Genomic DNA, 15,753 nt, shown 5'->3' with positions numbered 1-15,753 from the left:
CGGTAAAAAAAACTTTTTTCACCGCAAAGCGCCCGCATCTTTTAGCGTTGAATGCGCTCAAAAGCGGTGAATTTTTGTAATAATTGCGTTGAATTTTGCGGTAAAAAATTTGTTTTCACCGCATTCACCGGAATTCTTACAAAAAAAACTGCCGTACAAGGGTTCGAACCTCTACCTTATGCATGTCTCCAACTTCGTAACCCACTGCGCCATCTGTCACTAACTTCATTTATATTTCCTGTGAATATATGATAAGCGTTGAAATTAGCGCGGTCAATATTTGTAAGATTTGCGATTTTAGCGGTGAAAAAATTTTTTTCACCGCATCCTGCTTGTAGCGGTGAAAAATTTTCTTTCACCGCTTAAGCGCTGAATAAAAATTTTTCACCGCTTAAAAGTTTTTTTTCACCGCATTCATCGCAATGAACGCAAATCTTGCACTTTACTCAAATTAACCGCAAATCTTACATCTTTTAGCGATTTTTAGCGGTGACACCTCGACCCGGGCGGTGACGCCTCGACCCGGGAAAATCATAGCAGTTTTTAGCTATGTACAAACAAATCTCTGAGTATAACTTTTTTACATTTTATGTACAGAAGATTGTCTTTTATTCGACATTATAATCATGTGGATCATTTGGCATGAGGCGCTTCTGGACGTAGTCTTTTCCTTTTTTCACATTACGCAGCTGATTTAATCTGTCCTCATAGCCGACAGTGCGCTCGTTGAGTTCCTTGTGGATGAACATGTCTACGAAGTCTCTCCTTCCAGGGTTCTTCCAGTTTTCCAATTGCTCAACCTCCTTTTGGAATCTGTTCACTTCCTCTAACTGAAAAAATTGATTGATGATAATATTGACAACCTTGCAAAACATTAAAGTGGGAAGTTCCCGATTTGGATTCGCAGTGAATCCTATTGATGGATCATAGAAATTTCATAAAACCTAAATTTCCATCGATGGATCATAAAAAATCAATTTTTCTATCGATGGATTATAGTTTGTGGGGGGGGGGGGGGGGGGGGGGGAGCTGTCATAAAATTGTTATTAAAGCATTATTTATAACATTTACACCAGCGCTGATATCCTACCCTTAAAAAAACCTTAAGCTGAACTTGATTTGATTTAAAATAAACATCAGTGGTATTACTTGGATATTTCAGACAACAAAACCGAAAAATTAATTCGCCGACGGTTGAAATTAAGTTCTATGTTTTGTCGACGGTTCCTAATGATTGAAATATCTTTCAAATTTAATTATTCTGTAGACTTCGATGTAATCATCAATTTCGGCCAACACAAAACATCACAGAAAAAAGGAAACCAGTGAATTTTCCTTTAATTAAAAACCTCAACTTAAAGGTCGCTCAAAGAATTCGAGAATTGTTAAAGATTTGAATTCGTACTTTTTCGATTGAGTACTTTGTCAATTCGTACTTTGTCACTTTTTCAATCGGGTATTATTGATTTTATTATTTTTGAACTTTTTGTCTCATGTGTCTTGTAAACATTGAAAATTTTTGTTGGTTGGTTTTAATTTTTTAAAAAACACTGTAAATTGTTCATATATAGTACAAAAGAGTCAAAATAAATAAAATCAAGCTTCTTGAAAAAGAACAAACTTGAAAAAGAACAAATGACAATTGTTTTCCGAGGATTTCCTCTTGTTCGGTAATTTATTGCAACGCAATTTGACTTCAGAACTGAGTCAAACTGAATGGTACAGAATAAATCAGTGCAACAATTTTTAAATACAAAGAGAAATTCAAATGCTTGCTACTCGTACCTGTAAACTGATTACTGTAATTTTTTAAAATCAATTTACTGCATGTTTTTGATTTGATAAAGTGTCTATGCTACTGATTTCCGTTGTCAAATTTTCTGGAAATTGTTTTATAATGCAAAATATTTCACTATGCATGTGAATTTACATCAATTAAAGATTTAGCAAAAAAGAGAGGGTTCTCAATTCCTAATTTCTCTTTTTAATGAAAATTGTTGTCGAGGTGGCCCAGAAAAAAAATTACTTCAATTTCAATTTTTCAAAATTGGTTCTAAAATAGATAGTTCTTATTTTTCCGAGAAAATTTTTTGAGAAACTTGATATGTGTGTTGGAACATTTTGCGCAACGCAAAATTGCGCGCGAGCAGGTTTTGTATGTACTAAAGCAGCCCTTATTTGCTGATGCGTCCCAGAGCTTGGTAAGCCACTGTCTCGTCTCAATAACGAAAAAGACTCTTGGAGTAGCTAAGACGTATTGAATCGTTCCAAATTCAAATTGCAAATCTTTTTTCAAGTTTAGGCAATCATCTAGCAGTGGTTCAAATTGATTTGGAAATTTTTATTTGATGTCGTAAACTGAGAGTTATCTTGCAATCTTTTCGACAAACATGAGCAGTAATCGCGCAAGGGCCCAAGCAATCTTGTAAATTTTGCAAAATTCTTACACTCGTCTCTCACGTTCATTAAAATTTGAAACCAAAATCTGCAAGCATAAAAAATGAACCTTTAGCTCAAAATTCTCATCATTGTTATCATCATTTTCGTCATCATTGATCAGGCTGATATTAGGCAAAATTAGTATCTGATCAGACTGTCACAGACCGTAGTGACCTCTGATCAGACTAGTGTGCGCTCGAAACTCATTGTGCCGTCAGAGTGCGTTCGAAGCCGCCTCTGATCAGACAAGTTCCAGAGATAAGTAACTTCTGATCAGACGTGTCATAGCATAATCGAAACGAGTTCTAGAGGACTAGTGTACGCTAAAAACTGCGTCTGATCAGAATATCCCAGACCGAAGTGACCTCTGATCAGACAAGATCCAGACCATTGTCCAGAAAAACCGCGTTGGAAGCCTTTCCCAGACCATGCAATTCGAGCGCACTCGACGTGGTAACTTTCACGTTTTACGTAATGCTAAAATGTGGGCTTCGAAATCAACCTTATGGCGGTAAACCATCAACAAAGAGAGAATTTTAACGGACAGCAGTAACAGCTTGTGTGATAATGGTCAGATTTATAAAAGGGAACCTGAGCAATCATTTGGAGGAGGAGATGCGCGATATTCCTCTGCATTGCAGCCACCAGCTTCTCACCCTTGCGAATGTCAGAAGCTGCGATTGAGTACCGCCTGAGAGTTTCGTGGACAACCTTAATCTCTATCTTCTCCTCGTACTCAAGAACATCCGAGTGTCGAACGTTTGAATGTTGCTTCCAGTGACAATGCTGTTGGCATATTCGACAGTGTCTCGCTTCTTTAGCTTCCTGGTGGTTCATCGCCCAACACCCAAACTTGTCTTTATCCTGCTCAATCATGCATACTTCGTGACACGTGTGCATGCAAAGTAGGCAGGTTGTCACGTGATGTCCTGTGTGAACACATATTAACCATGTTATACACTTCTGATTTCAGCCAACCAAATGATTACAGCCAGCTCAGAAATAAATAAAACTTGTTTTTTTTTTATAGTTTCAACACTTAATTTTTACTCGCATGTTGGCATTTTTCATTTTGAGGTCCTCTGAAAAGCACCCTGCGAACAAAATTTGCCCAAATACTTCAACCGAACGCACATTTTTTTGTTTTTCTCATCAGACTCCATCATTTACTTGGAAAAGCAATAGACAGGTAAAGTTTCCGCCCTTTTATGCCTAAAAACAATCTCAGAGGGGCTAGATTTTGATTATGTAAGTCTCGGATCATTATAAATTGTAGGATCTTAAGAATACTAGGAACTTTCAACCCGTGTTATATTTTGCACCCCCCTCCCGCCGCTTTCATCCCCACTACTGTATATGCCCTTCCGGAAGATAGCAGCGTGAACAAAATGCAATTTCGTCAAACTTCGTTCTGATGCTGGTTTCTAGCTCTACCTTATATACCGAGAGAAAATTCTTTATTCTAAATTTTTGATTTCAATTTTACGTTGAAATGTACTAGAAATGAGATTTGATATTTAATCCACTCAAAACCCACTCAAAAATTTGAGCCATTTCGGAAAAATTAAAACACATAATGAAATAACCGAAGCAAGGGGTGTTTCGAAATGAAAATGAGAGCCACTTTTGCGAAAATACCAACTGATTAATTTTGTGGATCAGGTCTGAGGAGACAAAATAAAAAACTGTTAAGAAACTAAGATTTTGCAAATTTAACCACTATGCAGTATTTAGAGAAAATCTTTTGCATATACGTACCCAGGCTTGAGACGACGCGAAGCCGAGCTGAAAGGAAGCCCGTCACCAATAAAGGAGGCATCAGAAGTAGTTCTTTCACTGTTTTGTACAAACTATATAAACTGGCGATATTGCACCAATTCTCAACGAACCATTTTCGGGACATTTCTGAGAAAAAACAGCTGACAGGTGAGGAAATCTCCTCTGCTGAGCCAAGAATGTTGCAAACGAAGAAGTTAAACTTAGTATTTAAACAAACGTGAATCTAACGACTGACTTATAACCAAACAAGAACTGTGACACGGCCAATCACATAAAATAAAAAATGCGCAGATTATTCTTTTTTTACCATATCATAAGAATCTCAACACTTTCTGGAAAAAAATTTCTAGCTTGTGAACAGTATTCAAACGCTTGATATGAAAAAACTCCTAGACCAAAACTTCGACAATAAAGGCTACTTAGGAAACATAGCCGGCACCGGCGCGGTTGCCAGAAAATAGTCCTGATAGATGCTTGTTGCCTTCCACGGAAATAAAACAACTAAAAGAATCGGATACAAATTGGCAACCAGTACTTTAGTAGACCACTAGACATTTAGGGTTAAATTCGGACCGTCATTTTGATGAGACACGCTTTATGAGACACGCTCTGTGAGGAAAAAGAGCTCATAGAGCTTTTTCAAAACTCAAACTCAAAATAAAAAAAAATCAAGACTCCAAAACTCAATAATTAGGGCATATATTTTTGGCTTAACTTTGGGCAAGCCACGCAATTGACCTAAAAGCAGAACAAATGACGTCAGACACACACATTTTCACTGTAAAGCAGTAGAAGTCACTGAAAATGAAGAAGTCAATGGTCGCAAGAATCATCAATGGAGACGACGAACTGAAACAAAAACGATGTTACCAATGATAGCAGCTATCACTTCGCTATCAAATGGCAAAAATGTTGCTAATCGAAATGGTTGGGGAGTAACAAAAAAACCAAATCAGTTTGTTTTCAGTTGTTTGTCATATTAAACGAGTAAATTTATTAAATGCGAAACTTATGGATATTTTGGGTCCTCACTGATAATCCGGATCAAATCCGTTAATGATTTTAATGGTAAGGGAAATAGAAAACTGGCTCCCACGAAATACCAAATTAAACAACGCAAGCTAACGAAGGTTTACATTTAACAAAAGATTCAATTGACATTGTCACACTTATGCTCTTAACGAAAGTAACCAAGTTTTGATGCAAAATTCTCTATTTTTTAGTCTTCTGATGGAACTCTTTTTATGGGACTTCAAAGTCAAAAGAGCACTATTAGAGCGATGTACTGTTTTGTTAGACTACTGATTAATGTTCTGTAATGTTGTATAATCGGATTTAGAATCATGGTTCGCGCTCAAACATCGAAGGTTTGCTTGCTTTTGAATTCTAGTCCAAGTAAGTGTTTGAGCATATTTGTGGAGCGTCAAAGGCAAGAAGAATGCAAAGCTGAGAAAAATTGCACTCGAGATTGCTCTCAAATTGTTTAAAAGTGCCCAGGGCAAATTTATTAACATTTTTGCTGCTTCAAGTGTCAGATATACGTATCATGTTTATTCGCTTTGGCGCAAGAATACGCCAAACGTAACATTGTTCTCTTACTTTTTCTCGGTGAAACGAAACCTGTACATGGAAAACCCACAAATTAGATGTTTTGTGGTGCATACTTCAACCTTGAAAGGACTTGCAAAATAAATTTTTTCTTAAATCGAAAGGGGTCTTCTAATTATTTTTTTCAGCGCATCTGTGGCCAGAAACGGTTCAAGTATTTTTTTAGGTTAATCTTTCAATCCAGTTCAGTGGCCAAAGATATATAGCATCGATTATAGCTCGGAGCCGCCTGGATAATGTTTCTAGAATTTTTCGCAGGTTTCGTATCATAGTTTCATGAAATGGCTCATAAATTTGTGTGCTACCATTTTTTTATTGAGAGAGACTGTGAAACAATGAAATCTTTCAAAGTCTGAGGGGATTAAATTTTTTAAGCTTTCTTGAGCTTTCACTGTTCATCAAGCAACAGAATTTGTAGCCAAGCAGTGGGCTAACAGCTTTCTCGCTCCTGAATTGCAATCTTTCGAATGACAGCATTGTTTTCGATTTTATCCTACTTATTTTGTTTTTCTATAAACATCTCCTCAATGTCGTATAGCTTGGAGGGCCCAAAATTAGCACAGATTGTTGACAATTCACTTCAAAACAATTATTGGTAAAACAGTAGTTTTCGAAAAAGATCAGCAAAGCTTCAATTGTTTCATTGCGTTGTGCTTATTTTGTTGCTTTCTTATTTTGCGCACAGTTTGTATTTCTTAAATAGAACAAAGTGCCTTTATTAAGATGCCTATTTTGGTCTTACACGTTTGATTGCACCTGTTAGTTTTGATTCATCTGTTTAATTTTATTCTAAATGTTTTTTTGCATTTCTTGATGCGTTACGGACGACTTCATAAATTAAGGTTATTAGAAGCTTCTCTATACATGATTGGTTCTTTTGGCTTCTCTATACATGATTGGTTCTGTTGGCTTCTCTATACATGATTGGTTCTTTTGGCTTCTCTATGCATGATTGGTTCTTTTGGCTTCTCTATACATGATTGGTTCTTTTGGCTTCTCTATGCATGATTGGTTCTTTTGGCTTCTCTATACATGATTGTTTTTTTTTGGCTTCTCTATACATGATTGGTTGTTTTGGCTTCTCTATGCATGATTGGTTCTTTTGGCTTCTCTATACATGATTGGTTCTTTTGGCTTCTCTATGCATGATTGGTTCTTTTGGCTTCTCTATACATGATTGGTTCTTTTGGCTTCTCTATACATGATTGGTTCTTTTGGCTTCTCTATACATGATTGTTTTTTTTTGGCTTCTCTATACATGATTGGTTGTTTTGGCTTCTCTATACATGATTGGTTCTTTTGGCTTCTCTATGCATGATTGGTTCTTTTGGCTTCTCTATGCATGATTGGTTCTTTTGGCTTCTCTATACATGATTGGTTCTTTTGGCTTCTCTATGCATGATTGGTTCTTTTGGCTTCTCTATACATGATTGTTTTTTTTGGGTTCTCTATACATGATTGGTTCTTTTGGCTTCTCTATACATGATTGGTTCTTTTATACGATGTAGTATATAGTAGGTATAGTCTTTATGGTATGTACAGACAAATTAGATCAGTCTTTATAGTACGCATTGACAAATTGGACCAATGCCCGTATTGGCGAGATGATGGCGTCTGTTTGGTCATCAAACAATCCATTCTGAAGTCCAGACATAGAACTCTTGCAGGGCGCTGTTACATATTGCTGGGTTCTTGTAAGGCTAACTTTCTGGTGCAAGATCGTGCAACATATACTTGGTATTGCAAGGTCTTGCAAGATTATTTTTTGTTCTCGACTAGAGCTCTGATCATCAGTTGACAAAATTTTTTTGATTCAGTTCCAGCTCAGAGTGCTAACAAATGGGTAATTTCATTCTCAATAAATTAGTCTCTTAATGGAAGGCAGTTATTTTTTCACTTATAATAAATTAACCTGATAAACAGTTCTTAGCTAAGACGTTTAAGGAGGCTTTGTTATTGAATAGCTCTACTTGAGTTTCACATACTTAATCAGATTACACAACCGAGAAAGACCAGCTTCACACTGTTGAAAAAAATAGTCAATCAGCTAAAACAGTAGCAATGTTTTCCGTTTAAAAATGACGGTATTAACGAACAAGGAGGCTCGCTATTGTGCGTTTGAAGATAAAGTTATGATCCCGTTTTCTACCTACTTATCTACCAAATGAGGAACAGATAGAATACCCAGGTTGAGCTCCCATCTGGAAGTGACCTGTGATCATCCGGAGTCCAACTCACACGGTTTGTTCCCAGACCATATTTACAGGTTCTGGGTTTTGGTTCCGGATGGGAGTTTTCTGATCAGAGGTGACTTCCGGATGGGAATGGTCTGATCAGAGGTCGCTTCCGGATGGGAATGGTATGATCAGAGGTCACTTCCTGATGGGAATTGTATGATCAGATGAGCTTTCAGTCTGGCCAATACCCTTGTCTTAGCTTTTGCATGGGTCATTTTAGCTTCTTTGAAGACTAGAGCCGGTGCATTACTGTGCTCCATAAGGAGTGCACCTGAGCTAGCCGCCAAAGAAAAAAGCAAAGCACCTAGCTAAGACTAATGCGTGAAGGGGTCACGAACAATTTATGTCGGAAAATGTTTCAAGTTGATTGAAAAAACCAACTTTTGAGATTTTCCTTTATTTTCTGGTGGTGTTTCCCTCCTCCTTTCTCATCTGGGCTAGGGATCGGCTACGGCGGATTTACAAACAAACAATTACAGGAGAACTGAGTCCGAGCAAACGGTAAAAATCCGCGCTGTAAGACTCTCCCCAAGTAAAACCAAACATTCGCAATGCAAGTTAAAATTGTTAGTATAAATGACAGTTAAAATTTGTTATTCGCAATATTTGCAAATTTTTGTACGAAAATCTAACTTTTTTTCCTAGACAAGCTATAGCAAAATTCTTTCTGTTCTACACTTTAAGTACACAGGGGAAACTCCATACAGAGTTTGGTTTAGTTTGGACAACTCTATGACCCAATAAAAAACATTTTTGGTCTGGGGATAGTCTGAGCAGAGGTCATCTGACGCGCACAATTTTCGGGACGATGCTCTTCGTTTGGTGTGGGCCATGATGGTCGCACAATCTTCTGGAAAATAGTCTGGAGGTGGTTGGAAGATGATTAGAAAATGGTCTGAATAGTGGCATTTTTCACCTGGGGATATTCTGATCAGAGGTCATCTGACGCGCACAATCGTCTGGAAAATTGTCTGGCTTTCGTCCGGACCATGATTGCACAGTCGTCTGGCAATGGCCTGATTTGGGTCTGATCAGAGGTCACTTCCGGATGGGAATGGTATGATCAGAGACAGTTTTCAGCGCACACTTAGCGCACACGCTGTTCTGAGCTCACTTTAGTCTGATCAGCGGTTACTTTCGCCTGGGATGGTCTGATCAGAGGTTACTTCCGTCTGGCACGGTCTGATCAGAGGTCACTTCCAGATGGCACCTCAACCTGGGTGTTTGAACAACTCAAATAGTGTTCGAAGATAATTGATGGATCCGTTTAAAAAACTGCATTAAACTGAAACAAAAAAAATGAAACAATATGCAATTCGAGATCCGGTGACAACATTCAATAACTCAATTAGCAGACAATACAAACAACATAATTAAATAAAAACAACAAGCCTTACTTAGGGCCAAAACTCAGTTTCTTTCTATTTAAATTTTTTTTGAAAATATCAGAAAAGAATCAGTTGATAATTGAACTCAACCAATTGACTTGTTTTTAATTAGAAAAGATTTGCCCACAATTTTTATGATAATAATTGTAAGTAAGACAAAAAAACAACAAAAAGGAAAAAATTTTAAAGAAATTCCATATTTTTGTTCATACAGCTATTTTCAAGCTCAAGAAAATAGTAGCCGTCTCCTGAGTCGAACGAATGACAATATTTATGGCTTCAAACAAAAACAACTGAGAGCTGTCATTATTTATAATGTCATTCGCCTACTAGAAGTACAAATACAGTAAAATCAAATGGTCAGTATAAACAGTTGCGCCTCCTTTAAACCACTTCTGTGATCGGTGATTTGTCGTTAAATATGCCCTTAATGGGACAATCTGGCAGCAGAATAGAAGCTGAAAAATTGGAATTTTTAAACTTTCATATATAAAAAGTTACGAAAACTCGTAGTATCAACCACAACAAATCATAATTCTAACTATAAAAGAGTAAAGTGAACATTTTTAAAGAGAAACATTTTTATGGACTTGAAAAAAAGAACAAATCTCTCATTACGCTAAAGCACTGCCCTAAAATTTACGAAAAATTAGAAAAGGCAAAATTAAAAAAACTAATACAATTAATTTTGAAAACAGGTGTCTAAAAAATCTTAATGCACAACAACCCTAAGTTTGCAAAAAAACTAGTAAATAGACTTATTTGTTGCTGCTAAGACGGCCATTCGGACATGTCATTAGTGATAGGTAGCTAAAAACGACGAAATAACAGTACAGGCAGAAATCAAGCTTTCAATTTTAACCAACATTAAGCTTTTGTCCAAAACTATCAGATATTTTCAGTATTCTTAGTTTGCTCGTAAACTTGACCAATCACATAAACCTGACCGGTAAACCTGACTACTCTTTTCTCACTTAAAGAAATCACACATGGCAAAAATGATTTTCTAAAAAGGACAGCTTCTCATAACAATCCGCATAACGTTTGAGTTATAAACTCCCTAATAAGAACAAAACTGTTCACGATATTGCCGCTTGTTCACTAAAAAATGAGTGATTCCAAATGACACCAAAAATAATTTGACCAAAAAGTCAATATAACTAAGACAAAATTTTAATTTTTTGAAATTTATTGAGGTGTACACGCAAAAAAAATTAATTTAAATCAAATGAAAGCATTTGATGCGTTCTTTACTAGGTCCTATTGGACATTTGATTGGTCAATAACAGTCAAAAGACAGCAAAAAGAACATTAAATGTTCCCAAATCTAAAGGAATTTAACAAAAGAACCTTTACTCGGAAAACTCAATAATTTTTAATTTGACAGCACTTGAACCAAAATAGGACCAGTTATGAGCCATGTTTTAATTGAAAGCAGATTGGCTCGAAACCGTGAATGAAAAAACGCAAACAGTATATGAAATGGACCGACAAAAAATACAAATGAACAGAACAAAATTGACCTTGCCATCACTGCACGGATGTTAAAAAATACTATTTTTTCTCAATAAAAGCGTGATATATTTTTTAATAAAAAACTTGATATTAAAAAAATGATAAATCGGTTTGAATTAGCTAAAGAGAGCTAAAACTTAGTTCCAAAACTTTTTTTGAATCTGATGATAAAATAGCCCTTTTTCTGAGTAGACAAAGATTGTTTCAGCAGTCTTTGTGTCTGCACTACCAGTCAAGCATGGCAAAGGGCGTCAAAAAAAAATCTGATGCCAATTTTGTTTTAAAAAAAAAGAAAAAAAAATTGAACACAAAAGTGTAGCCAAATTTTCAGCCAAAACTGTTAGTTCAAAAAATTTTGCAACTCTCTTTTATCTCCAAACGAGGCACTAATGAGACTATCGTTTCAATTTTATCGTATTTGGTACAAAATTGATGAAAATTTAAGCAAATAGTACAAAAATGTAAACAAAACAACGGAAATTGCCTAACGTTTACATAGAACGCTGTAGCTCCTCGAAAAAGAAACTGAATTTCAAAAAAAAATAAGTTTTAATCATTACAGTTTTTCTGAAAACAATTTCATCGACAATTGGTTGGGTGTTTTTGTTTGCAACTGGAAACGTTACTGGAGCTACATTGTCCTATTCTTCTGTGTCAGTATGTGGGACCAAACTATTTTGTTTTTTTTTTCATGTCAATAGTTTTTTAATGTTGAACTAAGACTTTGTAACAAAAAACCAAATTAACCAACTTCAAAAATGGAGGTAACTGCACAAGCAAAGTAGAATGAAAAAAACGTTGATACAAGAAATTTAGAAACTAAGAGAAAAAAAAGAATATAAAAAAGCAGTAGTTTGCAACAAGGTGAAATTGGTGAGCTCAAAGAAATAGAATTATATAAAGAAAATGCTGCGTCTGATGAGAAAAATAACAAAGAGCTTGGGGGACCTTTAGACAACAAAGAACGATTATATGATCAGGCAACATCGGAAGTTATTCAAGTAACACCTCAAAATGGCTGAAAAAGATTATGGATGACATCTTTGAAAGTGAACAACAAGCGTCTGAGAGTGCTATTAAAAAACATTTCTTCCCGCAAATTTGCAAAAAGAAATAGTTATTTTGGTGTTCTGGACACCACGTTCAAGTTTGTAAAACAAGGCAATAAGAGTAGCGAAAAAAGCTATATAGTCCTACCCATCTGCAATCATTAAGGATGTCAACGGTAACAATGATTCGTATTCAACACGAACAGATTCGGAAAGCCTTATATTTCATCTGGGCATAACACCATTGATCAGGTTATTGAGGCCAAAAAATCAGCTGAGCACATTTGTCAACTGGTTGGAAAATGTTTTAAAAAATTCAAACCACATAAGGTTGCCAATTGCAAAAATCCCAATTGAAGAATGGTAAGTATGGAAGAGATTTGAAAAATAAAGGAATTAATGTAGCTACAACGAAGTCTACAATATAGATGACCAAACTAATTGTGAATTTCAGTCGTGTCAATTAAATGTCTTGTAATAAGACTTGGAAAACTCAGAAGTAAAGCATGACGGTTTTCACCTTGATTAATAAAACGGTAACCACTCTGTAAAATCACCTGAAAAGAGTTGGTTACATTTGTTCAGCAAACGATGTCTCATTGGAAGAATTCCTCCAATGGGTGAAGATGTGGAATCCTGGAATTGAATTCTGATATATTTTGGTGAATTCATAGAAATCATTGAAAATGATCTTTTCGAGACATAAATGGCATTTAATCTGTTTTTGTTTTTGATAAACTTCTCTTTCTTCTAGAAACGATTGAGTTTCACAAAGGTCTCTCCAATTTTTATATATATAAAAAATCTAACTGCCATTATATTAATCACATCTAATTTTTATTCTAAAGTTCCGGATATATAACATTAATTATCTACTCATAGTACTGAAAGTTTTTGAAGAAAACATTAGTGACATTGAAAAAAACTTCTTTTTATCGAATTTGGATGAAACAACAACAACCGAAAAGCACAATCGAGTGTCCGGGAAAAATATCTATTCTTAGTCCTGATTTTTTTTAAGGAAAAATTAGCCACATTAAAAAAAAACTTCTTCTCATCGAACTTGGATAAAACAACAACAACTGAAAAGCACAATGAAGTGTCCGGGAAAAATATCTATTCTTAGTCCTGAAAATTTTTGAAGAAAAAATTAGCGACATTGAAAGAAAACTTCTTCTCATCGAACTTGGATAAAACAACAACAACTGAAAAGTACAATGAAGAGTCCGGGAGAAAATCGAAGTGTCCCAGGTTTTGGTATATGAGTTGTAAAAGCCTCGAAAATAAAAATGTCTCGTTTTGTCTCGTTTTTCGAAATGTCAATAAAAATTCCTTCTTAGTTGTTACCGACGCATGGATAAATGAAAAAATGACATTCCAGGGTTTCTTTGTATGCAAAAGGTCATCACTGTCTGCACGACGCAAGAAATATGATCATTAACTAATTTGCAGAAAGGCGGAGAGATAGGTATATCTGCTGCCAAGCAGTTTAAATAAAAATGAGAAACGATTTGAACACAATCAATCGACGATTATTTGAGTCAAAGTGGACTGAATTTAGTGAAACTTTAACAGAAAACCTTTGGTGAGCCTTTGGAGATTACAAAATAAACTTTTTAGGTTCAGAAAGTAGACAGCCATTTGATATTTTCACAGTTAACAATGGGTTTGTTTCCTGGAAAAAAGGTGGAAATTATGTGTTAAATGATCATTGTTTTATTTCCAAAAACCAAAATTTTCAAGTCAATATTCTGGAGTCGATTCTCGGAGTTGATCGCTTCACAATTGTAAATCAGTCATAAGTTAAGATAGATCACAGTAATAAAAAAGACAGTTTTTGAAAGGTAATACCAATAATTATTCGAGTCTCTATTGTGACAGTGCGCTGCAATTTTGGTCACCAATGAACCACATAAAGGAGCCCAACGAAATGTCTGTGTGACTCATCAAAAATTTCGCAACGTTTTATGAATTGTCAAGCACTTTTGAAGTTGGTAGAAAGCAGTACGAAGAGACTACCTAATATTGTGCACAAAGGATTTAAGTGGTCTGATATATGAAAAACACGGTCTGTTTGATGCGTGCAAGAAAACCCAAAACTATAGATGATTAATAAAAACTAATCTTAAAAAAATTCAGGGAAAAGAGAACAGAAAAAACTTAAAAGAACAATGATAACTCAACAGAAAACGCGATCAACTCCAACAACTAAATAGAAAAAATGACACATTATTGGAAGGCAGTCGTCGTGTTGAGGATGACAGAAAGATTGCAATTGTTCTTTAAAAATATTTTTTGAGGCTCGGCTTATACAAATGTAACGAAGTTTCTCTACATCCATTTTCCCTTACATCCCATGGATTGAAAAAAATTCAAAACAATCACGGGAAAAAAATTGTCTGATGTTATTGATTATTTACCTATGCGAAAATCAAACGAAACGGACTATATGCCAGCATGGGCGCTGAAAGATCAATGATATGTATTAAAAAACACTTTCCCTAAAGTTTTGAAAGCCAATGTTACACGTGTTTATAAGAACAGAGACCGGTTAGAACCAAAATCTATCGACTCATCTTGGTCAAACCAGCTCTAGCATAAATTTTCGAGCGATTTCTATTGGACCAACCAGATCACTACTTAAATTTTGAAAGTCTAATTTACGAGAATCAATGCAGTTCTCAAAAGCAAAAGTCAAGTCTCGATAGTTTCCATTTATAAACTGGAAAAAAACCGATGCATTGACAAAAACGATTTTGTTGTCACTCTTTTTTTTCACTCTTAGCAAATGCCTTCAACTCATTATCTATAAATAATGTTATGGATTTTTATCGATATGGAACTGACACACTAAAAGCAACTCAACAAAGTTAGTAAAATGTCTTTATCAATCTTATTATTATACTTAGTTGCTTCGTCATCATGTACCGTTAAAAACAAGAATAAATGTTTCATATCACTTGTATTGTCTCGTTTAGATTTAACGCGATTTTTTAAAACAAATTTACCATCTTACACTATCGACAAAGTTAGCAAAGAGATTAACTGGGGCACTGAAGTTTGCTTTGCAAAAACAAATACGCGACTGCTGATGATTTTCGTCCGAAGACTAAAAGCCTTCCAGCAGAACTCCAAATAACAGGAGTGTCATTAAGTGTACTTTCCAATATTCTTCACCAAAAAAATTTAACATTTAAATTTTTAGAAAAGGTACCAATTATTGTTAACAAAAGAACCCATAATTTTTTCTTATTAACACAGTGTAAATCAAGATGGAGTAATGGTTCAACTGATCGTAACATTATTCGAAAATGGAACACATTTCCGATTACAATTTTAAAATGAATGTCGAAAGACGAAATTAAACCAAAAGTTGTAGCAGAAAATCTTAAACAACACGAAATGGTTTGAAAAGACAGAAGGGTACCAGGATTCAAATACCGTTTTTTCTAAAGAATATTAGGAAACTTAATTTCTTGTGAACCTTAATTTCTTGTGAATAGAACATATTATTGTTTGATTTTTAAATTTTCGATAATTAACTTTAACCAATTGATTACTTTAATATACATGTTTTGGATTTTAAAAAAAAGTGAAGGCAAGCTTCTTGGACTATATAGCAAAAGCATATGTGAAATCTTGTAGTCTAATGTAAAAAGCAGTCGCATGTGGTGTTTAACCATTGTGAGACAACTATTGTGAGACAAAACTTATTAAATCATCCATTTTCTGGTTAGG

At 35.2% G+C, this 15,753-nt stretch overlaps 1 protein-coding gene across 1 annotated transcript in view; it reads right to left on the bottom strand.

Annotated features, from left to right (window-relative positions):
• Window positions 1–492: 492 nt before the first annotated feature.
• Window positions 493–15,753, bottom strand: part of LOC142354176 (uncharacterized) — a 153,093-nt gene continuing 137,832 nt past the window's right edge. Inside the window, exons 8-9 of the mRNA XM_075406436.1 lie at window positions 3,031–3,368; window positions 493–830 (exon numbers count right to left, since the gene is read on the bottom strand). Of these exons, the coding sequence (XP_075262551.1) occupies window positions 609–830; window positions 3,031–3,368 (560 nt within the window). The 3' untranslated portion in view covers window positions 493–608. The remainder of the gene's footprint in view (window positions 831–3,030; window positions 3,369–15,753) is intronic.

This window comes from Convolutriloba macropyga, chromosome 15 (genome assembly GCF_964194025.1).
Source record: "Convolutriloba macropyga chromosome 15, txConMacr16.3, whole genome shotgun sequence".
Lineage (NCBI taxonomy): Eukaryota > Metazoa > Xenacoelomorpha > Acoela > Convolutidae > Convolutriloba > Convolutriloba macropyga.
This window is presented reverse-complemented; position numbering and strand designations above follow the sequence as displayed.